The sequence below is a fragment of the Tamandua tetradactyla genome, chromosome 10 (assembly GCF_023851605.1).
Source record: "Tamandua tetradactyla isolate mTamTet1 chromosome 10, mTamTet1.pri, whole genome shotgun sequence".
In the NCBI taxonomy this organism is placed as follows: Eukaryota; Metazoa; Chordata; class Mammalia; order Pilosa; family Myrmecophagidae; genus Tamandua; species Tamandua tetradactyla.
In genome coordinates this window covers 92,758,789-92,786,397 of record NC_135336.1, presented here as the reverse complement: position 1 = coordinate 92,786,397, position 27,609 = coordinate 92,758,789, and the positions used below count along the sequence as shown (strand labels likewise).

The following is a 27,609-nucleotide window of genomic DNA, read 5'->3' as shown; positions in this document are numbered from 1 at the left end:
CCTTCTGGACCAAATGGGGAAGAGTGAAATGAGACAAAGTGTCAATGGCTGAGAGATTCCAAACAGTTTGAGAGGTTATCCTGGAGGTTATTCCTACGCACTAAGTAGATATCACTGTTATTCAAGATGTAATGGAGAGGCTGGAGGGAACTGCCTGAAAACGTAGAGCTGTGTTCCAGTAGCCATGTTTCTTGAAGATGATTGTATAATGATAGAGCTTTCACAATGTGACTGTGTGATTGTAAAAACCTTGTGTCTGATGCTCCTTTTATCTACCTTGTCAATAGATGAGTAGAACATACGGAATAAAAATTAATAATAGGGGGAACAAATGTTAAATTGTTTGAAATGCTAGAGATCAATGAAAGGGAGGGGTAAGGGGTATGATAGCATACATTTTTTTTTGTTTCATTTTATTTGTTTTTCTGAATAGATGCAAATGTTCCAAGAAATGATCATTATGATGAATATGCAACTATGTGATATTGTGAATTACTGATTATATATGTAGAATGGAATGATCAAAATAGGAATGTTTGCATTTGTTTGGTGTTTTTTGGTATTAAAAAAAATAAAAGTAAAAAAGTAAAAAAATAACGCCAACATAAACATGAACAACAACAAAAAATGTCTATTACTCTATCTGTAACTTTTTTTTCTTTTCTTTGTATGCTGTATGGTGGGGGGTCACATTTCATTCTTTTTCCATGTGAGTATCCCCTTATTGCAGCAACCTTTGTTGAATTTTGGTTTTGTTTGACTTTTGTTTGTTTGGGATGGGCCTGGAATTGAACCTGGGTCTCCTGCATGGCAGGCGAGAATTCTACCACTGAACTACCCTCACACCCCTATCTATAACTTCTTAATTGGAGGTTAATGAATATAACTGGTTAAAAATTAACATTATTCTGAATATAAATCATATAGGACTGAAAAAGGGCAATACCCATACCAACTACTAGTCTGGGCCACTTCATTTGGGTCTGCCTTTGAGCTGGTCTCTTGGTCTGGCTATTCATGTGCCTATTTTCCCTCTATCACAACCAGTTGGCTTTTTGTGCTAGGGGTTAGAAAATCATCACTCATGCTTCATGTGTTATTTTCAAGTCAACAAGATTTTGAAATGAGGGACTGTCTTGCAAAATAAATGCATGGGCTTCTTGATGATCTATAATCTCAGAAAATCTTATTTTTAAAGCTAGCATTATATGGAGAAGTGAATTAGATTAAAATAAGTACTTAGGTTAAAATACATGATCTGACAATAAGAGTGTAACCTATTTTACCAAATGTCACAAAACTTATATATGCAAACTACAAGGAAAACAGCTAAGAAATTCTTCCCTTTTGGGCAAAGCAGTCAACATGGTAAAGACAAGTATATTTATTTCATATGACAGCACATTTCACATTATATATACATGTTTGTATAGCACTGACTTTAATAATGTACTTCTATAAAGTATATAGTTATAAATATTGTATACCACATAAGCAATAAAATTCTTACATATAAACACCAATCTACTATAGAGAACAAAAAATTCACAAGGAGATCCTTAGTGTCTAATTTCTGCTCTGCTTTAACAGAACTGGTAAATACTTTTAATAGTACATAGAATAATGGCTAGTTATTTGCAGCATACCTTTTAACTTTCAAAACTGTGCATTTTCAGCAACTTGCCAAATATAATATTCCTGATAAAGGCTGAGCTGCTGCTTGATATGTATATTTTAGACAGTAGTTTATATTCAATGGGAAATGTTGCTCACAGAACTGCAATTTGCCATAGTGAAGTTTACCTAACAATGAATTGTTCTGCTAATGGAGAGCAAATACCATATACACTATTCACATAGATGTCAAAGCCACAGTTTCAACAAGTTATTTCACATTTTGAAGCACACGGTTTATAGTAATACTGTTCTACTGCTGAAATTATTAGAACCCTCAAACAAATCACAATATAAAGCTCACAAGAGTTGTTTTTAACAGCAAATCCTGGCTGTTAACAGAGAAGATTACTTCTATAAATAATATAGTATTTTGATAACATTTGAGTTTTTAGAAAAATGCTCTTTCCTAATAGCTTTGTTTTATGTTTTAAGTGCAATTCAGTTTTGCTGTGCTTTTACATCTTACACATTCTTGGCTATTTTCTGATATCTCTTCAATGCACACTTTTAAAGGTTAAATATGGACACAGGAATTTAGGTGGATAAATCTAACCCTTTATAGGAAAGGAATGTTAATGTAAGTCTTAATGGGTAAAAGATGATTCTAACTTAAACTGACAACAAAACAACTATTGCTCAAGGAGTTTTCTGATTGAGTTTACTTAATGATATCAAAATACTACATTCTGTAAAAATTCTGTGTACTCCATAAAATTAATAAAAGCAGGATCAGTTGCATATTGGCAGTGCAAGAGACAAAATCCAAGCTAATCTGAGGCGTAGTTTCCAACGACTTAAAGCAGCATTGTAGATGTATTATGTCGCCTCTTAAGGGGAGAGAGAATGTACACTGAGTATATCCCCAATTCAAAGCACTCTGAGGACTGCTGCTTTCCCTGCTAAAAAGCAAAGTTCCAAAGCAGAAACAACGAATACAAAAGTGTCGGAGGAAAACAGGCAACATACACCTTAACTGTATGGAGAGTTAACATTCGTTGAGATCTAATATTTCTAATTGAACTCTGTGCTATGTGCCTTCCGTAGAGATAAGTCCATAGAGCTGAGAGGTATGGGTATCCATCTACATGAGAGTGGCCACAAAATACGCTGTTTCCAGCTGCCAGAACCTCCTCCTAGAGAAAACTAGATGGAAGCGCTAGACTGGAAAGAAGCGGAGGTGTATGTGTGTGTGTGTGTTTGAAGAAGTGGGTGTTGAAGAGTAGAAAATTCAGGCTCTGTAGTGATATAATTCCAGTTTTTGGAAGGAAAGTTAATGAAGTATCCAAATTACATTTGCAGTCATCCTTATGGTACTGAGATATTCACAAAAGGACTCTGTTAGAACTTTTAGCTAAAAATCTGATTTGAGTCATATCCTAGAATTTTACAAATATGTAATTGTGTGTATATCTGCATATGCATATACATACATATACTTTTTTTAAGCAATACTGTTCAAAAAATCTGTTTCAATACAACTTTGGTAGCTCTTTGGTAAATACTCATAAATACCAATTGCTAACAAGTATAAAAGAAGTTGTTTGAACTTTTTGAAATTCTTCAGAGAAGACTGACAAAAGAATTTCTGAATAAGGAGTATAGAATATAGTAGTTTAAAGGACTTTTTATGGCTACTGTTCTTTCCTGTCCATCCAAACTAAAACACACCAAAACTTCAGTTAACAATAATATTTTTTCCTTATTTCCCATATACACATATTCCAACTTTGTATACATTAAATAGTGGTATTTTATGAAGATATCAGTGCACTTAACAATTATTTATTGCACTTAATGAATAACTAATGCCCAATTCTTTTGGCTCTTCCCTGCCGAAACTAAAAAAACACAACCTTTTTTCTATTGTTTAACATCATCTTTCTGTAAAATTTAGTGTGGATGATGAAGTCTTAGGTGCCAAGGATGTAAAAGGATCTGCTGGAGGGGTGGTATTGGGTGGCGGCAGAGGGACAGGAGGTGGAGGTGGTGGTCTTGATGGCCACACACAGAAAGAAACATTTGTACCTTTATTATAGTCATCATCAAATGTCAAGTTTGGGCCAGACAACGATCTTGGTTGATTATCCAGTAAACCTGGACAAGCTGACTTTGACTTCTGTTTCACACCAAAGTCCTCTTCCTCCTCAAAGGTTACCCATCCTTTTGGATTGTTAGTTTTAACTGTAGATTGCCTCTGCAGATCAAAACTGTCCTCCAAGTCGTCATCAGGTGATGCTTCATTATGACTAAGAAGCTTCACAGATGGGAAAGGACTGTTAGCAAGAGGCTCTTCTTTGGAGAACCAGGACTTTATCTCTGGTACTTGAGACTCAGCTCTAAATGGGTTTCCAGCAGCAGCAGTCTTGTCCATGAAAGAATCTGTGCCAGTCAAGCTAGGAATAAATGGATTTGGAGAACTTTCCATCTTTTCTTGGGATTTACTCCGGGCTGGAATAGGAGGCATTGTTGGCATGCAACTTACAGAACTCAGAGTATTAACATTACTTTGTGTTGCAGAAGGCAACAGAATCAACCCCTTTAGGTTTGGGGTTAGAACAGATGATGTTTGGACAGATAACCCAGCCTTTGATACAGCACACAGATTAAATGACAGATCTTCAAGTGGGTCACTTTTTAATGTGGATCCTGATTTTACTTCGGAGACTCCATTGATTTTTTCCTGGAAAGAAAGAGGACACTGAATAACCACAGTTTATAATTACACACAATACCCCCTTTGCTTCCTGTCTCAATTAGTCTTCATTTTGGAGGCAAGTACACAAATTTAGAAACTAAAAGGCAACGTTGTGTAGTTTGTTACTCCAGTGGTTTAACAATGAAATTTAAGATGAAATAGCTAAAATCTTATTTATTTATTTATTTTTAACATGGGCAGGCACCGGGAATCAAACCCGGGTCCTCTGGCATCGCAGGCAAGCATTCCTGCTTGCTGAGCCACCGTGGCCCGCCCTAATCTTATTCTTTTTAAAACTTCCTTCTAAATAAATCCTTTTATTAAATATATTTTTAAAATCTCAAAGAAATTAAATAAAGTTTATTCATCATACAAGTACTAAAATGATAACATGGAGAATTGTACAGAATTAACAAGTGAATATTGTTCTTATTCTGTCAAATTTTAGTATAAACTTCAATCCATAGAAAAAACTTATGCTGGATCTATAGATAAACTTCCAACACCCTCTATGATGATTGTGGCGTCACTGTTCTTTTAAATACATTTTCATTTAAAATTAATGTTACTATGGAAATTCAATTTAATGGGTAAAAATTTAGTGTTACTAATATATTTGTATTTATAAGCTGAAGACAATGCATCTTTTTCTTTTCTACTTAGGAAAATTCAAAAAGTTCTCTGCCTTTTAAGGTAAGTTCTCCTTTTTAGAAAAAAACTCTTTGATTAATGTGATAACTTTCCTTAACTGACCTTTCTCATCTTATAAAACGGTTCCAAAGCAGATACGCCTATTAATAACCAAATAAAATGGTTGTTAAAAAACAGGGGGAAATTTCCTATTTTCCATATGGTGTGTTAATTATAAAACCAGAATGAAGTTGTGCTCAGAGTAGTACACAATCCTTTTTTATGGGACAGGGATGGTGAACTGTTATTGTAGGAGGAATGTTCTATATTACTTTATGGTCATAAAAAGTTCATACTCTTTCCCTAACTCCTTTCACAAAGAAGCTACTTGGAGTAAAGCATGGCTATGGATGGAGCAAAGCTCCTCTTATGGAAGAGAGAACTATGTTCTTAGCCTCATGAGCAAATTAGCTTAGGAGGTACTTTGTTATTATATATATATATATATATGATTGTTAAAAGTGGAATAGATTGATTTGGACATTAATGCTAAGTTCAAAGATAAGAAAAACAAAATTTTGAGGTTGGAAAGGGTAGGGGACAGGGACCTCTAGCTCATGACTTATAGGGTTCTCCCCCCTCAAAGAACAATTAGGCTTCCTTAACAAAATGGAGCACTGCCCCAAATGAACTAAGATAGTTATTAAAGCAAAATAACTAAACTTTCATAAAATAATATGTTGAAAATAGAGTAGTAGGCCCAAATAAAACATAACTGCAAATTATGAAATACTAATTTAGTAATTAAGATAGGGAAAGGTATTGGTTTGCTAAAGGAAATGGTGTGGATAACTTGAAAAGTAAATAACTTTCAAATATCTGACGTTTTATTCAACTAACCTAGAACATTCTTAATAATTGAATGAACAAGTATATTTTTCTTTAGAAAAAACTTTGTATGACAATAAATGTGAACAAAGTAAAAGGGTAAACATGGCACAGACTAAAATTATATTCTAAATGTGTAAAAATAAGCAGATCCATATATGAAAATCTACTTGAGAGAGAAATTTATTACAGACATCATAAAATGATCACATGTGGGATCCATTTCTCCACTGGCAGAACAGTCCACAAGGTAGATGTTACAGGAAAGGAGAATTTTATGTTTTGCACAGCAAATAAATGTTTTACAGTCAAATAGCTTTATGTTCACATATAAGAACATTTTTATTTCAAAATATAAGTAAAAGGTAATTTGTTAGAAGCAAAATCATTTTGTCCCATCAGATTTGAAATTATAATGAAAGCCACAATACTTTTTATGTTATAATTAACTTGTAATCTAAACAAAATTTGTGATAGCTTGACATTAAAAAGTTGTATTTTTACAGAGAAAGATGTTGGAAGGATCTTTGAATAATCCAATTATAACTTTAATCTTTCTTTATCATCAATTCTTCCTTACCCAAAAGAATCTTACTAGTAAAGCTAGTTGAAAAAAATTTTTCCCATCAGAAATCTAAGGGAAATAAGAATTTTGTTTTCATGTAATTATGCCATTGTGAAAACCCAGAACCAATTTGGTTTGGCCAAATAGACTTTCATGTGCCTAAAGTTTACCTTCTTGTAGCTACACATTTTAGTTTTGTTAATTTTCATAATAAAATGAAGCAAAAAAATAGTAAAGCATTAGCAAGAACAACTAAAATTGTTCCTAAAAATCTAAAATACTAAGAAAAAGAAAAAGCAGGTTTATGGGATGATGATAGAATTTATTAATGTGGACAGGTAGTTTTAAAAATAGGTGAAACTTTAGATGTATGAAGCAAAGGACACATACATCTAATGTGCTAGGACAGATGAAAAGCACATAGAAAATTGATAAATAGTCAGATACCTGTTACCCTGATGGTTGCTCCTGCTTTGAGAAAGGGAACACAGACATCAAAGAAAAGAGTTAGGAGCACAATCTGAGACAAACCAGCAACCCTAACAGTTCAATATCCAAAATACTTTCAGTTTTATGTTACATACAGAGTCCAAAAGCAGTAATATTTGTAAGGTCATAGCATATGTTCCAGAGATAATTCCAATTCCTTTTGTAATTCTGAATGAGAAATTTTTATTGAATTAGGACCTAAATTTTAATTTTGTCTGTGGTTGATTGACCTGTTCAAAGTTTTGTTATTCCACAAATATTATTCCAGATAGGTGTTCAGAACTTTAAAATATTTCAAGCAGCCTTAGGAAAGCCTAAAGATCTGTCATCATTAGAGAAAATGTACAAAATGGCATCACCATCACTTTGCAAACGTACTGGTCCAATGAAAATTAGTATCCATTTCAATAAAACAGTCAGGATCCAGGCTTGTTCTATATTACTCAGTTTTTTTTTTCATTAATTCACCTCGTAATTTATTAGGAAGATAGAACAAGGTAAGAAACTGGATCCTATTTTTATTGTTCAAGATGAAATTCATGATCTTTCTATATCCCATAATATGGTAATATCTTATTTATCCAGTATTCTCAAGAAATAATTTCAAGCCAATTTTCCCAAGTTCCTAATGCTTATTTTTAAATAGCAAAACTTATTTTGATAATTTTGGGAGACACCAATCTAAAATACATTAAACATTTTTAGAGTTTCTTGCCTACTAAACATGTGTCTCTCGAATTTAAATGAACATTTAGTTTCTTGATGGCCTAGGGTTATGTATATCAGCCTGGCACTGGACAGGAAAGTAGGAATGGGTTTATACTAACTTCTACAGGGTTACTGGTCCCTCCAGTGAATGGACCCAGAATGCTAGGATTTTCTACTTGGCCTCTCCCTTACTGTCAGCTATCACTTCATCAGCAGTGATAGCTTTATCTCCTGTTGGACCTCCTCACTTCTGGTTCTGAGCTAATAGTCAGATGACTGAGATGTCAGAAGTCAGACACTAAGGGAGAGTTTCATATTTCGTAAAAGGTTTGTAACATATTTTTAAGTTATTCCTTATGTTTAAAGGTATCTTTTGCATCTAGAATTAGAGAGTCAAAGAATATTTAAATATTGGGGCATGTCAACACGGGAAGCAAACTCACTGTCCTCCCCCTCTCTATGTGGGACATGACTCCCAGGGGTATAAACTTCCCTGGCAACGTGGGACAGAAATCCTAGAATGAGCTAGGATACAGCATCAAGGAATTGAGAAAACCTTCTCAACTGAAAGGGGGAAGAGAGAAATGAGACAAAGAGCCAGTGGCTGAGAGATTTCAAATAGAGACGAGAGGTTATCCTGGAAGTTATTTTTACACATTATATAGATGACCCCTTTTTAGTTTAAGGTATATTACAGAGGCTAGAGGGAAGTGCCTGAAACTGTAGAGCTGTGTTCCAGTAGCCATGTTTCTTGAAGATGATTGTATGATGAAAGCTATAATGATATATAGCTTTTGCAAGTGACCATGTGATACTCCTTTTATCTATGGTATGGACAGATGAGTAAAAAATATGGATTAAAAATAAATAAGAGGGGGAATAAATGTTAAAATAAATTGGGTAGAGGGAAATACTAGTGGTCAATGAAAGGGAGGGATAAGGGGTATGGTATGTATGAGTTACTTCTTTTTTCTTTTTATTTCTTTTTCTGGAGTGATGTAAATGTTCTGAGAAATGATCATGGTGATGAATGTACAACTATGTGATAATATTGTGAGCCACTGATTGCACAGCAAGTATGGAATGTTCATATGTTAAGAATATTCGTGTTGTATGCTGACTGATTTTATTAATGAAAATTAAAAAAAACAACCAAAAACTGGAGCATGTATATCTTTGTGTTTTAAGGAGCCACCTTGTAGATTTTGGGCAGAAATGATAAAGACTTGTAAAATAGTTTAAGTGCTGAATTCTAATAGTACTTCATGTCATCATCAAATATCAATTTCATCATATTTAAAAATCTCATTCCTCATTTTTTAAAACTACAGTTACACTTCAAAAGATTTTTAAAATTTAAAAATTTTACTTTAGAGTAGGTATTACTCTTACGGTTCAAAACTGAAAAGGGACAAAAAAAAGTATAAAGTGAAAGCTTCTTCCCCGCTCCCCACCCTATTTCCCTGCACTGACTTCTACCCAGTTGCTCCTTCTGGAGGAAACTGTCGTTAACTTCTTTGGGATCCTCACATAGACAGTCTACATATAAACAAAACCCTCATCCTTCCATCCCCCAAAAGAAAAGCATGTCTGTGTATATAATTTTCAGAAGAATCTGAAATAAATTGAGGAAAAAAGAAAATTTAGAATTTAATATAAACATCTTTGCTATTTTTGCTTAACTAAATACCACAGCATACGAGAGAGAACACAATCTACCAGGCCGTTTACAAAGCATGTGCTGTCTGCCACCAAATCGTGGTGCTCATTTCAATGAAAAACACAGAAATCAAAACAAGGGGAAAATGACTTCAGAAAACAGCACATGGCGTTCACTGAAATATTCACCCTATAGTGCTGTCTGCCATCTATGACTCTCTCACTTGAAAAATTTGCTCTTCCTGAAGGTTTTCAGAGTATTGCATTTACTTGGCCTAAGCATACTTTAACCATAATGGAGTTTTAGGAATTAAGGTATACATTTACTGTGAAATGTCTGCTCACTTTCTGTCATAAAACAGTAAGTGAAAGCTCAGCGCTGGCTAGTCTGAAAATTTTTTGCTCTCCAATTATATTTTAAAAAACACAATAGTGTACACTACAAGAAAATGAGATGAGAAATTCAAAACTAACTATAGATGGATTGGCAGGAAGAAAAGTAGACATTTATTCTTTGAAGGATTTCTACCATTATTAAATATCTTCTGCATCCTCAACTTTCTAAACTGAAGAATGGAGACAACATTTTGGTATTACTCAGCTGAAAAGAATATTTTCTTTCTCTATTATACATCCTCCTTCAGCTTTTACAAATGTGACCAATAGTCTAATGAACCCGTGTTAATTGCTCCTTAGTTGTTTATGGTTATATTTGGATTGTTTTAAGGTTTTTATTTACTTTAATATCTTTTCACCATCTAAAACTGTAAGACAGGAAACCACTTAACTTCTGCCAACTAGCTGGACATACCCATATATCTGTAAAAATAAATGCAAGTTATTATGTTTAAGTATGCTTAAGGGATATCACCAATGTGTAAGATTTCCGTACTTTGGATCTTTCCAAAGTTTAAAAGTAGACTTTTAAGACTTTACACACATTTCTTTGGTCTTGATGACATTTTCAAGTTAAATCTTTAGAGTAAAAATAAAGTTTAAAGCTAGATAACAAAAAATGTATTTACTAAACAATTGTTCATTTAAACAATTTTATTGAAATGTATATAACAAAAACAAGTAAAACAGGCTCCAAATTTTTTAAATTTAGTTTGCATGATTATTCTGATATTAAAATAACTTTTTATATATACTTTCTAATTTGAGATCACTCTGGCCAAACGAGAGACTTGTAATTCTATGATTCCAACCCATCAAAGCAATGGCACCATTTTCTGTGAGACACTAATAAGGTGACTTATTATTTTGATGGTTTTTACCTGGTGAACAAGCCTACTGCTGCTGTAAGCCCAAACCATTTAAACCGATTCAACAATGATTAATGGTTTGAAATAATGGAGGAATTCTGGTGCTAGATCCAATACAGAAAAGAACAATTGATCACATCAAGAGGAACAAAAGGGTTATCCTCTGTTTATTGGAAATGAACCACACGCCACTGGTCTAAAGATTGAGCTGAACTGCCTCTCTCCATAAAGTAAAAACCAAGAGTAATTTACTAGTCATGGACAATAAGAAAAATAAATCCTTATTGCTTGTCCTAATTTATTAACTGCCCAAAGTAAATTATACATAAAAAAGGAAAAAAAAAAAAGTTACAAACATTTTAAACGGTAATGAGAAAACAGCCTGGGAATCACTTGGAACTGCTCTAAAGAACCCTGGTCTAGGAGCACTCTTTGAGAATTGCTAATCTGAGCAACAAGGTTAAAAAATCAAAATCAAAATCAAAAAGCCTCAAAAAGCCAAAACACGCACTGATTATATGACTAGTCTGACATGAGAAGTGACACATTTGTTGAAGTCATTATCTCGCAATATCAAAAGGCAAAAAGAAAAAGAAAACTAAAGTCCACATTTTTTTATTTCTTATAAAATAGTAACCAAAATAAGTATGTTCAGAGACTATTCCATGTGCATCAGAGATGATATTTTGTTTAATAGTGAGTCTTACTTGCTGCTGTGATGAAGACTCTGAAGGCAAGCTATGGGATGACCTGCTACGAGGTGGAGGCTGTGGTGGGGCTTCCAGATTTGGCTGCGGGGCAGACTGAGGCATAGGTGCTGTCACAGGAACAAGAGGCTCCTGCATCTTTTGAACAGGTGGAGGCAGAGAAGGCTGTACAGGAAGAGCAGCCTGAGGCTTCAGTGGTTCTGGAAGGAGAGCTGAACCTACAAAAAAGAATCATTTTCATATGTTAGATGTTTTCTGGAAAACGAAGTTTTTTCTCTTTTTTAAATGACAAAAGAACCTTAAATGTTAGAGGACATTCTGGTTTCTTTTTCCAACTAGTAGCCTCACTTCCTTTGGTATAAAAGAAGAAAGGACAGCCCTATTTTGAGTAAGTTGTGAAAAGTGGGAGACAGCAGAAGAGAAAAGGAAAAGAAAAGGTGACAAGAATACAGAACAAAACTGGTATTTCTAATATGGTTACTACCTTTTGGTGCTTCAGATGATTTGCTTTGGCTTTCAGGAGTCAGTCTTCCAGCAGATGCCCGAGCATGGCTCTGTGGGGCACTAATAACTCCAGCACGGGGCGGAATAATCTAAAAATGGGAAATGTAACATTTGAGACATTTACTTTATTTTAATAAATTCTGTGAAAATATCTGCTTTTAGTATCTCATCATTTTAATTGCTTTCCACTTGTAGCCATGTAATCATGACTTTAAAAATCTTTTTTATTTTTAAGAAATTATGTATTTACCATGCCAGGCACTAAGGCACCCTCTCACTGAGTCTTCAAATTATCCCTAAGAGGAAGGTATCATTTTTTTATTTTGAGGAAGTTCTCTGCCCAGGAACTCAGACCTAGAAAACAGAGCTAGGATCCAAACTCAGGCCAGACTAACTGCAGGCCCCTGATTTTAACTATTGAGCAGCAATGCCTTAACAGGAGAGGAGGGAGAATCACAGGACTGATAAGGATATGGACAAATCTACACACACTGAGCAACTAAGAGGCCGAAGAAAAAAAGTATACCCTGAGATCTTTTTCTCTTTCTTTCTTTTTTTAACACGGAAGTAAATCCCTTGAATGAATAACTACATATTCTAATTAAATTCCTTGGAAGACATACCATATTCTCTTTCCACACTTTTACTGAAGGCTCTATGCCTATAATACTTCTAAGTCACTTTAAGTAAAAGTTAAAATGAAGGCAATCTCACAAAATCTTGACTCACAACTGCCCCGGCTCCCTCCCACACCATTAAAAGTATTATAAAGAATAAAGGAAGAACTTGTGGGGAGTATGGTGGCAGAGTAGCAAATTGCAATTCTATCTCTTCTTAAAAAGAGCAGAGCAGACAACAGATACAAGATATCTTTAGATATAGCCCACAGACATTTTACTTTGGAGTGTAATATTAAACATAATAAAGGATTTTTAGATCAGATGTTAAGCAGACAGCTACAAGAGAAATGAAAACAATTCCTGTCTTCACTAGAAGCACTTTTTAAATTTCTCACAACCTTAATTTCTAGTTACAGACATGGTTCCCAGTTCTCTGTTTTTCAGAAATAGGTCTCTCAGCTGTTCCAGGCACTACCAGACAAGGCTGTCACTGATTACTGGTTACCATTTTCTCTTTTTTTGATTACCTGCTATATCCCAGAAAAATATTTAAATTTTTAATAGAATTTAAAATAATACAAAATATTTAATATAAAAGTGTGTATATATTTTCTCTTATGTATATAAGAGAACATGATAAACACGCCTGAAACCACAGAGTCAAAAGGTAACACCATCTTATCTTCTATTTTTAATATCTTTAGAATGAGTTTTAGTAAACAGATTCTATGAAAACATTTTTTTCTGAAATCTAATTAAAAGTTACCTAATTAGTTTCTATCCTTATTAATTACTAAGGTAATATGCTAAAAAGTTGTACAAATATATCACCTTCTCATAGGCTAAGTATATAACTTTTATTCAAATAAATGAAGTATGATTGGGTACTTCTGAAGAGTATGTTAGCCTGTTAAAGTTGAAAAGTACCTTAGAGGTCATCTAGTGCCACTCCCTCATTTTAGAGTTGAGAAAACTGAGGCCTTGAAAGGTCACACAATTTGCTCAAGGTAACAAAACTAGGCAGTAGCAAATGTGGGCCTAGAACCAGGATTTCTTGGCTCCCAGGCTAGGTTTTGCTTACTGGTCTGGCCACACTGTATCCAGCAGTTCCTGGGCCTGTGAGTCCGGCTTGAGATGAAGGCTGATTACGTCCTGGAAAAGAGACATCACATTATACAATAAATTGAAATATATATATAAAAGGAAAGCTATGTACTTAGATTCTAAGTGTATATTTATTGGTCCAGTTACAATGTTAAGTAGCCAAATTCAATTGTTTTTTTACCTATATTATCTTTCTGTGTTATTCCAGGGCTTTTGGGTGCTTTGAGGCAGGATGGAAAAAAAAAATTAGTCATAAATAAATAATAAAGCAATACTGTATGCCATCAGTTAACTGTTCTTTTATGATCAGCAGAAACGGGGGCATGAGATGGTAACAAAACAAAGAAGTTTGATTTGGATAATGATGCAGGGTATTACCAGTCCTGAGTGAAATATGCCCAAAGAGAAAAATCAGAATACTTAGAGCAAGTATGGGAGACATGCGTAGTTCTAGCCTGATATCTCACTCATACAGTCACTTTCAAAGTTGATTTTCCCAGTAGAAATGTTGTCAGTTTTAAGTTGATTTTCCCAATAGAACTGAAGATATATGGTCTGCCTTTGTGAAAAGCCACAAGAGTGGCACTGCTGCTGCTCAGAGATCTTGCATCCAAATTGCTCCTGAGCAACAGACATGACTGCATTTTTCAGGTTACTCAAGTAATTCCTAACAACACTGGTTTAGGGTTTCATGCTATGATATCATTAAGGATGAAATAAGCTTATGATGAGGTCTTTTAGATTTATAGAACAAAATTCTATGAATAAGTAGAAAGCAGGTATACCCAACAGCCAAATATCTGTCTTATAAAGATCGTGTTAAAATACGGTTCAAATGCAAATAATCTATCAGTGGCTGAGAGTTCAAACAGAGTTGAGAGGCTACACTGAAGGTCACTCTTATGCAAGCTTCATTAGACATTGCTACTGAACATAATTTGCCAACCCACAACCAAAACCATTCCTGCCAATCCTAAAGAACACCTAGGGCAATATATAAGATTCTACAAAGGTTCCATGCACTAGGATAACTTTCCAGAAACCTAAAACCTCCACATGGGTCCCTGGACCAGATTAGCCTTGAAATGCAGAGGGGCCAGCCTCTCCAGAACATCAACTAGTTCCATCCTCCTATCCCATATTAATGGCAGACCCTTCCAACATGGAAAAGCTAGAATGGCATAATAGCCCAAGCACCCCTAAAGAGTGTGAGAAAGATCAAAGGTGATGGTAGAGTTATACAGAGAAGGGAGGGTTTAATAAATGAGTATGACTGCTGAATCATTATCTTGATATTTCTTTTGGTCTCCAATATCTCAGAGCAGCTAGAAGTAAACACCTAAAATTGTAGAATTATGATCTGTACCAACTCTGAAATCTGTTCTACAACTAATTGTTATGCTGTGCTTTGAAGTTTAGTACACTTTTGTATAAATGTTATTTTTAACAAAAAAAAGAAAAAAAAACCCATTGATTGTGATGATAAATGCACAGCTATATGATGATATTGTGAACCACTGATTGTATATTTTGGATGATTACGTGGTATGTGAATATATATTGATAAAAAATTGAAAAAAATTAAAGACCACACAAAAAATACAGTTCAACTGTACAAGGAAGTTAGCTGAAGGATGAAATGAAATAGATTACTTTTTGGGCCAGAAGGAGTAGGAGGGACTACCAAGACTAATACCTCAGATTTAGCCTCCATTTAGAAAAAAATTCAAGTACAATTGCTATATGAAATACACTGGCCTTTGAATGAATGGCTTTTAGTTTTAACGATCTTTTAAACAAACCTAGCTCAGCACCATTATACATAAAAACATTGATGTAATAATGTGAAATCATCCACCAAATACTATATTATCAGATCTGAATTAATAGGGTTTAATTATAATTACTAATTTTTAAAACTTCAGATTTAAGCCTGCCCATGAAAAAAAAAGATAAAATCTCAGATTTAGTATGGTATTTCTAAATATTTGACTTATTTTGAAAAGAATTATGAAAGCATTCTTCTTAAAATAACATAGTACAGTAATTTCACATTCTATTTAAGTATAGACAACAGACAATATGAGAATCTGAAGGAAATTAAATGGATATCCATTAGAAATGATACACAACATAGAATAAAAAGTAAGCATAAATACAAGGTGGTTTCACAAGGTTTACATAAAGAGGGGGAGGGAAAATTTGCAGCTGAACTAAGGAAAGATTTAGTATGCTTTTAAACATTGGAGGAGCTGGAGCTTAGAAATAAAATGAGATCCATTTCTAAAACACAGAAGTCTTGTTACCTTCCACCTCTCTCCTAGCTATCCCAGGACTGGGAGGGGCTCCAACACCTTTTCAGAGAAAGAACAGAAGCTGTATATTGTTCCGGGCCCACAGCACAGAATGAAAGGCAGGCACGCAAAACAATTTCTGCATTAAACTCACTTTTGCAAAAAGGCTCTTTGGTTGCTTTAAATTTCTTCAAAGATAACAATAGAAACCAATGAGACTTTAGATGCTTAGTCCCAGCCTGAGTCTTTCCTTTTCTCAAACAGAAGAATAGAACTGGGATGACAGTTTTATATCTGAGATTGCTAGCAGCAGGAAATTAAAAAGATACGTTCAGTGAAAGCCTTCTGCTTTATGATCATCTCATTCCTTACATAAAATTTAAATGACTAATGAAAGCTCCAGGTTCAAAGAGAAAAAATATTATGAAGTTTCAATTTCATTTCAAATTTCTAAGAGACTATTATGTAAACACAGCAGAAGTTAGTTTTCGATGCATTTAAAAAAAAATCACAAACCAAAAAATCCCACAACTTTCTAAGTACTATACTGACTTTCCCTAAGCTTATTGCCTTAAAGGAGTTATTGGTTTATAGGGTAAAATAAGATATTTTATGAATTATGAAGATGAGTAATTTTAAAACTAAACCAGATTTCTAAGTAAGCTATATGTTGCTAACATAAGTTTTCACAAATTAATTTTTAAAGTTTATTTTTGACAGGCTGTTTTCCTAATAAAGGGAGAAAACAAATAGGATTTATCATGAAACTATAAATAGGTGAAACTTTGAAGCAGGAAAAATTCTTCTGTAAGTCAATGAAAAAATTATTACCTAGTAGTATTTTGCAGAAGTTGTAATGCTGAAATAAATTTAGCTATTCTCAATATATAAAGTCAGTATATAAGCAAAGTGAATCTGTAATATCAATTGAATTGGTCAATAATGTTGCTAGGCAGCGAGAGTAGAAACAGATAAACTACACATGCATGTTGGGCCTTAGTAATATTAAATCTGATTTGTGAAAGCTCTTCCATTGAACTGTGATAATCGGCCTCGTCCTTTAAGTAGTAGACTAAATAAACCTGTTCTCTATATACTACCAATTGAGCTTTAAGTTAGAAACCCAGTCTAACTTAAAGCGAAAAGTGCTTCATTTGTTAATATAAACTTTCTTCTAGAAAAAAATTAAGGAAAACATAAATAGTTCTTAAAATTAAGAAGTGAAACCTGAGTTTTATAAATTATGCTAAAGCCATGTAGAATGAAAGGTATATTTCAGATCATTATAACTTTAAATTGCATTCCTAGGAAACCTTGCTAATTCATAAGCTACAGAAAAGGAATGTACTAAAGCATCACTAAGCAAACACGTGGGACATGCTCTATATTTACTGTACCTGATTCCCTTCTGAAATTAAAACTACTTTTGGAAATTAAATATGTGCAACCAGAATGACTCAATTTGTCAAGAAAAAAGTATATCAGACCTTGATGAGTAGTAGTTCAACTACATCTACCTGGGAAACGGAAGCTCTCACCAAGTGGTCCTTGTTTTAGTAGTTCACTACTAAAACTAGGCACTAACCTTGTACTTGACAGGAAGATAACAGAAGGTTAGAACTGGACTTTATATTTGGAGTACAAATGCCATTCATTCTGACTTCTATCAAACTAACCTAAAATGTCTCAGCCACAGGGATCAAACCCCAAAACATTAATGAACCAAGATCCATACATTATAACAAATGTAAACGTTACCTCCAAATTCTTTTCTAGCAGGTGCAGGACTCCTAGCCCCTTATAGTTTGTTAAGAAAATATGCAGCAGGAAGGAAATGACATTAAATAAGTATCTGAAATGTCAAGGATTTACTACTGTATTCATTTCATATATTGTGTAGAGGCACTATGTTAATATCTAGGTGTTATGAAAAAGATTTAATGCATATACTTCTAACAATTTAAGTCACAACCACACTTGTTTAAAAAGAATATTTAAACCAATATATAAAGTTCCTTAATGTAAATATAAATTATACCTCATAAGTACATTTATGCTCTTCAGTTCTAATTATAAATTTTACAGACATTAGTAAACTAATGATCTCATGCTCAGAAAAGCCAGAAATGAGTGTTTTAAAATACATAAATAAAGCTAGTTTTACCTAGGAACAGTTCACATGCCCAACTATATTGAGCTAGCAAAAACAAAACTAAGTATCTCATGCACACTTGTAAGAAGGCAGCTATGAAAACATGCTAGAGAAAGCGAGTTGGCAAACACCCTTGTCACCTGTTCTGCCACACCCATGATGTTCTTTAGAGAAATGCTGAAGTAACAATAGTGATTAAAAAAAACAATAAAATCTAAATACTAGAGATTTGGAGACATGTAGAATACTTTTTAAATGTTAAATGGGGTGGAAGAGAATTTTAGGTCTAGTAGAAATGAAAATCAAACAGTTTGTTACCTGAAGGGGGAGGTGGCCTCTGTGGGGGAGTGGGCCGTGTGGGTGGAGCAACCGGGCGTGGTGGTGGAGGCCGCTTGGGCTCCAAGGTCTGAGAAGAGTCTTTCTGCTGCAGCGGAGTTGCTGATTGAATGTCAACAGGAGAACCTAAAATGTGACATTTGTTGGGGAAGAAGATCAGTCTCCAAGTGGGTGTTGGCAGAAAGGTATGTGCTTCATATATACATATATATATGACTATATGTATACATATAGGATACATTTTCTATTTTGCCAATTTTCTAAATTAGTACATAGAGTAAAAAGAAATGACACACATTCTCAGTAAGAATAACAAGCAATTCTATCATTAAATTACCCTCTGGTATCACGTAAATAAGAGTGCTAGCTCTGTGTTGACTTCTTAGCTAGGCCCCATGTGCTGAAAGTTGATTTAGTGGGTGGCTCTACTGAGATGGCACCAAGTGCTGTTTAAGTCATCTGCAGTTTGCATGCCAGGAGAGAGAAGAAGAAAAGGGGAATCTCTTTTCTCTTTACTTTAGCTTACCTTGGCTTAATTTAATGAAGTCAGTACTCCAAGAATAGAAAGGGATAAAGGATATTTTCTAAAAATGTTGATTAGCATAGTATGACTTAATCATTTAGTGTTAACAACTGCCAGAGACAAATCCTCCAACTTTAGAGAAATAATGACAATATATTTCAATCAAAAACAAATTTTTCTGTCTCTCCTTGCTTCAAACTATACTATAGGTAATAGACAAAAACATAGTTAAGTCCATATAGTTCATTTCATAATGTAAAACAGGCAATATACATATTTAGATCAGTCCAAATAGATGGGATTTACAATAAAGGGTTTACTGTAACTATAGAAAACGTCAATTTTGGAAAATGGACATATCTGACAACATAGAAAAGGGATTCCAAAAATTCTCATCTAGTGACAGTGAGGAGGAGCCTCTTTCCCAGCAGAGGCCTGCCAACTACAAATTGTCCTCTTCTGGATGCACACAAGGCAGAGTACATGACAGCAATGGACTGCGCAGGTAGACAAGAATGGGTCCAAAGGATCAGAAACTTTGACCACTGAAAATTAAACACACTAACCAAGAAACGATCACACAAAACTTAAAATAACATACTCACTTTGTGCATTTGGAGGCCCAGGAGTTCTTGATGGTGCTCGACTTGGCCTTACGGGAAGGGAAGGCACAGGACCCTCTGTTATGGTAGGGGACTGGCAGGGACTGGTTCGGGGTGAAGAGCTTGGGGAAGTGCCAAGGCCAGAACTTGAACATGGCTGGAGATGTTGGGGAAGAATTTCTTCTACTTCAGCATTATAGTCATCAACATCACCTAAGGAAGAACAAAGTCATCAAAGATACCAGTCTTCCAACTTTCTCAGAGATTTTTTTCCTCTAATCTAGGTTTTAAAGGGTTAACTACACAAAATGAACATGTTACTATTCTTTCATAGCAAATATGCATGGATTAAACATGTAGACATGAATAAACAAAATTTATATGTATAAAATTAGATTAGTATAAAATCCCTATAGAAAACATAAAGAAAAATATCCTATTATCTCTGGTTGTACCAGTGGGGACTAACCAGTTGGAACTGGGACTAAGTGGGCTTTTAGTATTCACCGAGCAGCTATCTTGGTGCTGCTCTCCCTCTCAAAACTTTCCACTTGCTCTTTGGAAACCCCTAACCTTCTCCCAACCTGCCACCCAAGGTACCGTCCTTACAAGTAACCAAGCTCTCAGCCAGCCACAAACTGAAACTGGCTTCCCTGAAATTTTCCTAATCCTCCCTCTCGGGCTCCCAGTCAACCCATACCTCCTTAACTTTAACTGAACACTCAACACTGGTTCTTTCCTGAGGTCTTCTCAACCCCATGAGCCTCAGGGTTAGAAAGTGGAATCAGGGCGTCCCTGGCAATCCAGAACGTTAACCTTCCAACCCTGAACAAAAAGGCCTCTTTCATTGAGGCTTATACCATTGGGAATTACATGTAACACCTTCTACCCCTACTTGTTGCAGTAAATGCCAACCTCCATCCTTCCAGTCACTTGAACCCATTTGTCAAGGACTAAGCAGTGAGCCAGATGATAAGTAAGGCCTTACCCTCTTTCTATGTGACAGTAAAGTCCATGTGGACACCCTCTTCAATATCTAAATGCCCTGGTCTTATCCGTACTGACACTCACCTCTACTCTAAGCAAACGCACCCAGATACTGCCACCCCTCAGAAGTGTACTATCTCTGAAATAAAAAACTCAAATACTTCATTTTGTCACCTTTTCAGCTCTTCCTCAGTTACCCTCTTCCTTTGATGTCGACAGGAACCAGGCCTTTGATCCCTTCCTTTCAACCATTTCATTTTGCCTTCTTCCATATCTATCTTTAGATTCTATGTTTTTCAACTCATCCCTCCCCTACTTCACTATTCTTCCATTGAACCTGCTTGACAAAACCCCAACCCTGGATCAATTCTACTGTTTAATCTCTCCACAAGTGCACATGGGCTGCATAGTGCTGCTGCTAAGGAAAATCACACAACTGCGATGATTGCAATCACATTAAGTTTGCAATTTTCAGCCTGACCTGGGCTTTTACAACTGCCTGGCAATTTCATGATTCCCTGGTTAGCTCCCCTCACCCTTCTCTACAGGTGCTATATTGCAAAACTTCTCAACTTTCCTGAAACTACCCCACTCCAGATAATCTCAATTCTCAAACTTCACCGAGGAAAGAGAATTCATAAGATGAACATCCCCTTCAGCAATTTGGCCCTAGCAGGAGTCTGATCACAGGTATTTGTGGATGGACCAAAAGGGGCCTTACCCAATCAGTTCCTCCAGGGCCTTGCTCTATCAGTCATTCCATCCTGTTCCTCCCTGGTATTTGTCAGTCCTTTCCCCTCTTCTAGCTCTTTTCCATAAGCAGTAAGCATTCTCAACCCTTTCCCACTTAAAAACAATGGTCCCCCTCTCTCTTCTTTTCATCCCTTCATCTCATTAAACTCTTTAAAAGAGTTGTCTATAGATACTCTCTCCAATTCTTTGCCCTCTACCCATACCATCTGGCTTCATTACTCCATCGAAAGTACTTTCGTGAATGTCATGAACAATCTCCCTCCGGTGATTAAATCCAAAGGACAAGTCTCAGTCCTGATTCTTCCTGGTCTCTGTGGTAATGGAATCCCACTGACTACTCCTTCCAGGTTATCTTCTTTTTCTTTGATTTTTATGCCACTGTGTTCTCCTGGAATATATTCCAGGAAACTGAGAAGAAACGACTAGAAATATACTTTCCTTTTATGGGAAGCCTTCTTCTGCTTATCTTTAAAGTTAATGTCCCTCAGTATTCAATCCTAGGACTAATTCTTTCCCTTCTCTACATAATCCTACTGGTCAAACAAATAATTGCTTGTGGCTTTAACTGACATTCGAGCTACCTGGTGACTCCAGAGCTCATTCCTGAGCACCAGGCTCACAGAGCAATAGCCACCACCTGGACACTACTGATTCCACTGACACCTCAAATCCAATGTGTTCAAAACCAAATCCATCTTCCATCCCACATGTGCTCCTCGTCCTGTGTTCTTTCTTAATTTACCCCCTGCACATACGCTATACCTATACAATCTACTCTAGCTCTTTTTTTTTCCCACTTAGGACTGTGTACATTTCCTTCTTCCCTCACCTGATCTCTCTACCCTTTTTTATCCCATTCTTACTTATCTTTCAGATTTTAAACTTAAATTCTAATTTCTCTAGAAAACTCTACAAACTCTCCAAATCCAGATAAGGTCACTCTCTGATGAGCTCCCACAGCATCTTTTATCATCATATTCAGTTGCTTTATTATAATTGCCTACTTACTTATGTGCTGCACCCACTAAATTGTGAGTTCTGGGAAGATAATGACTATATCTGTTGGATTTCCAGTACCTAGCATGAACCTGGCACTTAAAAGGTATTATATCTGTATGTATGAACCAAGTAAATGATTAAATAGAGAACTGTGAAAATGAGATAATCTTCTAAAATGAGCAATTCTTACATGCAATAATTAGACATACAGGGTATCACAATATGACATATTGTCCTTTTATAAACTAAGATATGTACTTCAATGAAAAATACGCTGGAATAATATAGTAAGTAATATCAGAAAGCAAGTGCATTTCTTAACTATGTTTAAGGAAAATGAACCTGTCCCCAAACTAAACTTGAAATGGTTACATTTATTATGGGTGGGTCTAGTTTCTAATGTATGTGTTTCTAAACACTTTGAATCCTCTTAAATTACTTTGAAACATATCCTCTTTTTTAGTTATTATTTTGAATTCATTTTTTAAAAATATTTTTATTGAGTTGAATTCATTTTTGCTATTAGAAAACCCACTCTGACCTTTTAGTTACTTTACCTAACTGTGCATAGAAGGATCAAACCTACATTAACAATATCAATTTGTGCTTCTTACACAAGAATACAAAATAACATTTATAAATGTCTTACTATATGAGTGGCAGAATGGAATATACATTTAAAGTCTAGGTAGAAGCAAAATAAACACAATACAAAGAAAACTGAAAATTAAGTTAAGTGTGTTCTAAGAAGAAGGAAGATAAACTTGGATGCTAAGACTTTACTAATGGGAAGGAAACTTATCTAGGATTACATAAGTAAATGTGTCCAACAAACAAACCTTCCATGTCAAAATCTGCTGTGACCTCTGCATCTTCACCAAGCAGGGTAGAGCTTGTTGAGGACGGCAATGGAACACTAATTTTCTCTAAACTCATTTCTTCTTCCAAAGTTTTGATCCAGTCTGGACTTTTTAAAGTAATGGTTATAGACCGACCCAATAACTAGGTAAGTAAAAGAAGAGATAAAATAAAAATTTATTGACATGAAAACGAACTATTTTGGAATAAAGCAGCTGTCTTTTACTACGAAATGGCACAGACAGTTAATTTAGCTAGACTCAATTCAACATAATTCTTTCAAACATACTACATTTTTAGCTAGCTTAAACTTTGTTCCCAGTTCTCCCTTTTAAAGCCTGTGTGTTACTACTAAATAAAGGTCTGCTTTTCTAGACTGCACACAGATTCAAGTTTCCTTCGCTACAGCCAGCGTCTTTTCCTGGCCAGACAGAAATTTATTGACAAGTGTGCTACCTAATTTTACACTTCTTTTAATTTTGATTCTCAGATTAAATAGCTGTTCCTACATGATATAACTACAGATGAGACCACAGAAAATCTTTAAAAGATATTTCCTGATCATTTGGGCCTTCCTAATTTGACATAATTGTTCTGAAAGATGCTGTGCTGTTAAAGTAGTTTCAGTATCGCAAATATCAGAAGAATATTAAGAAAACCTAAGAGCACATTATATCTTCAACAAAAGTCAATCATGTTAATCCTTCTGAAAACAGAATGAGTGGTGCCTGTAAAATTGCCACTATGCCTTTCCTATAAATGAATAACTTTTAGATGAAACTGTAATCTTCAACACATTTTAATCAAGTTACAGCATGCCCTGACAATACATTAAAAAAACAAACTCCTCAGACAAGCATAAACTGTGCGCTAGCAAGACCTGCTCATATAAAGGCCATACAAACACACAGCAAACTTGCTTTCTAAATGTAAGCTCTCTCTCACATGGCTTTAACTTCCTTTGATTTGAAGAGTTTCTTAAGTATACACAACATGTGAAGTTTTTCTGCTACTTCCTCATGAGCTGGGAGCTAGTCTGCTATTGCCAAATGAGCTGAAGACAGCTGACATCTGAGTACAGCTCTTCCTTGGCTTGGGTATTTGTGATGTAAGAATTCCTTGAGGGCATAAGGATGAAGAGGCTGAAAGTTGCTGGCCTGAATGGCATGGCCATGTTTCACAGTAATTTAGCATACTCATTAAGATTTGAAGTCAGAATCTTAAGAATAATCCTTTACTTGCAAATCAGAGTATTAAAATCAATTCAATTTCAGAACTTAATAACAGACTTTAGAAGTCATTTATTACTTTTAAAGTCAGTAACATTCTTGACATATTCACCAAAGAATACCAATAAACCTTCTTAAGCCTCTAGCACTCTAATGGCCATTTAAGACGCAATTCCTTTAGACTTCGACTAGAGATATGAATGAAGCAGATTTGGATAAGACTGGAGTAGATGAGAATATAGGATAAAGGATGATAACCGTATTTTAAAACTTCAACTTCTGTGTGAGACTAGAGGGAGAGATGTTTAGTTGGTGCAAAATTTATATTTTGGGTAGCACATTACCTAATTTAACTTGCATGGTCAGTTTAGTTGAACACCATAAGTTCATGGAATCTCGAATAGGGCATGAGATCTTGTTATAGTTTGTACAGGTTAGTATGATGCCCTAATACATCCCGAGTAACTGGGCAGTGAATAAAGAAGTATTTGCAGAGTCCCCTTGGAGTAATGGGGAGAAAGGAGGTAATATTCAACTTTCCCATTTGGAAAACTTCTGATATTCTTGCAAGCCCTGGGAGCAACCAAATCAACAGGTTGAGTCCTTGATCTTGGGGTTCGCCCCTATTAAACTTATTTCTGTAAAGGATAGGCTAAGCCTACTTAAAATTAGGCCTAAGAGTCACTCCTAGAGAACCTCTTTTGTTGCTCATATGTGGCCTCTTTCTCTAAGCCAACTTGACAAGTGAACTCACTGCCCTATCCTTCTACATGGAACATGACTCTCAGGGGTCACGTTCTAGGTAGCATATGAGACAAAACTCCCGGGATAGGCCAGAACCCAGCATCATGGGCTGAGATGGAGAAAAGCCTTCTTGACCAAAAGGCGGAACAGAGAAACGAGACAAAATAAAGTTTCAGTGGCTGAGAGATTTCAGAGTCAAGAGGTTTTCCTGGAAATTATTCTTATGCATTAAACTGATATCCCTTTTCAATTTATGGTATATTGGAGTGGCTGGAGGGCAGCACATGAAACTGATGAGCTATATTCCACTAGCCTTGATTCTTGAAGATGATTGTATAACGATATGACTTTTACAATGTGACCATACAAGTTAAATTAGGTAATGTGCTACCCAAAATATAAAGAAAACCTTGTGTCGGATGCTTCTTTTATCCAGGGTATGAACAGATGAGTAAAAAAAATATGGATAAAAAAATAAATAATAAGGTAGATAAGGGGTAAACAAAATTGGGTAGATTGAAATACACAGGCCAGTGAGAGGGAGGGGTAAGAGGTATGTGATATTAGTGTTTTTCCTTTGTGCTTCTTTCTCTGGAGCGATGCAAATGTTCTAAAAATGATCGTGGTGCAAGGGTTCCAGGCACTAGAGTAACTTTCCAGAAACCTACAACCTCCAGATAGGTCACTGGTCCAGATAAGTCCTGAAACCCAGCCCAAACTCTCCAGAAGATCAGATAGTTCCATTTCCCTACACTATATTAGTGACAGACCCTTACAATATCAAAAATTTAGAATTGCCATAGCCCAAACACCCCTAAAGAGAGGGATGGAAAAGTCAAAGGTGATGGTGGAATTATACATAGAAGACAGGACTTAACAAATGAATATGAATGCTGAATCATCAAATTGATATCTCTTTTAGTATCCATATTCTAGAACAGCTAGAAGTAAAAACCTAAAATTGTGAAATTGTAACCCATGTCAAAGTCTGAAATATGTTCTACAACTAATTGTGGTGCTGTGCTTTGAAATTTATAGTTTTGTATATATGTTATTTTTCACAAAAAAAGAAGGAAAAAAAGTCGATTGTGATGATAAAAAACTGTTTAAGCCCTCTAGCCTCCTATATTTTAGAGCAGCTAGAAGGAAAAATCTGAGAGGATCATATGGTAGCCCATGACAAACTCTGGGATCTGTCCTGTAACCACTTTATTGCTTTTTTATTTCTTTGCTTTGTATATATGTTATACAAAAAAAAAGTTGAAAAAAAATGATTGCGGTGATGAAAACACTACTATGTGATTATATTATGAACTATTGATTGTAGACCATGTATGGGCTGTATGTGTATGAAGACTTGTCAATAAAAATAATTTTTAAAAAAGATGCAATCCCTTAGGAATATTCACTTGGTAGAGATCAGAGTCAAATGAAAAGGAAGAAATTTTTGATGACAGGAAAAAAAAAGTGATCAAGAAGGTCATTCTTCAGGTTTGCTCTGCTGAAGCTATATATTTTTTCACGTTTCTTTTCTGAAATGGAAGAACGCTCACTGAGGTATATGCAGCCTGGGAGATGTAGAACTGAAATAATGGCCCTAACAAAGGCAGAAGGCTATGAGTTTGGAAGCATCTAACCTTCAAAGGATAAAAAGACTAAACTTTCCACAAACATAATATATAAGAGTTTTGAAAATCTTTTAGGGTAGTTAATGATGGTTACTAGTCTAAGCGGGTAACACAGATGACTAGACTAAAGGGCGGAGGGATATTGCTGAAAAGAAGTGGGGGAAAGAAACATGGAAAACTAAATTATTATATTGACATTTCTGTTGTCTCCAGCATCTTGGAGCAGTTAGAAGAAAAAATAAATAATCGTTGAACTGTAGCCCACACCAAACTTTAAAATCTGTTCTATAACTACTTGCTAAAATGTACTTAGAAATTTATTGCTTTTTTGTATATATGTTATATTTCATAATAAAAAAAAATCACAAAAAAAACCCCTGAATTACAGGGGGAAGACAAAAGAAATACTCAGAAGGGAGGAAGTGCTTACAAGGAACGCCAAATTGAGAGTTGATCTTTAATATTTCTATTATCAAGGGATGAGGAAGGGCTTTTAGTGTGAGACTATAGCTAGAATTAAATAAAAAATAAATAATTTCCATATAGTTAAGATATAACAAAGCTACAAGACAAACTGAGAAAGATATTTGTAGCATATACCTTCAGAAGTAACCTATATAACACACAGGGAGCTTCAAAAGATGTTTATCCCATTGGAAAAATAGGGTAAAGACATAGCTGTTATACAAATTGTACAGATAAGCAATCAACAAAATATACTTAATCATTAGCAATCAAAATCTTAAAACAGAAATGACATGCTACTTCTAATCTTTTAGAGTGTCAAAGATAAAAAATATCTAATATCTGATACTGATTAAGATGTTAGATGGTAAGTGATCCCATGCATAGCATTTCTTGATATGTCCTTTCTAAAGGGCAATTTGGAAACAAATACCAAAATTTAAAATGACTTTATTCTTTGACATACCAAAGTTACATTTAGAAATGTATCCTAAAGAATAATAGGACAAGCACACAGTTATAGATACC

At 35.0% G+C, this 27,609-nt stretch overlaps 1 protein-coding gene across 3 annotated transcripts in view; it reads right to left on the bottom strand.

Annotated features, from left to right (window-relative positions):
• Positions 1-1,372: 1,372 nt before the first annotated feature.
• Positions 1,373-27,609, bottom strand: part of SYNJ1 (synaptojanin 1) — a 116,062-nt gene continuing 89,825 nt past the window's right edge. For all 3 annotated transcript variants that reach the window (XM_077118846.1, XM_077118847.1, XM_077118849.1), the window contains exons 22-28: positions 22,997-23,159; positions 19,422-19,631; positions 18,276-18,419; positions 13,489-13,559; positions 11,768-11,876; positions 11,284-11,501; positions 1,373-4,357 (exon numbers count right to left, since the gene is read on the bottom strand). In XM_077118846.1, the coding sequence (XP_076974961.1) occupies positions 3,551-4,357; positions 11,284-11,501; positions 11,768-11,876; positions 13,489-13,559; positions 18,276-18,419; positions 19,422-19,631; positions 22,997-23,159 (1,722 nt within the window). In that variant the 3' untranslated portion in view covers positions 1,373-3,550. The remainder of the gene's footprint in view (positions 4,358-11,283; positions 11,502-11,767; positions 11,877-13,488; positions 13,560-18,275; positions 18,420-19,421; positions 19,632-22,996; positions 23,160-27,609) is intronic.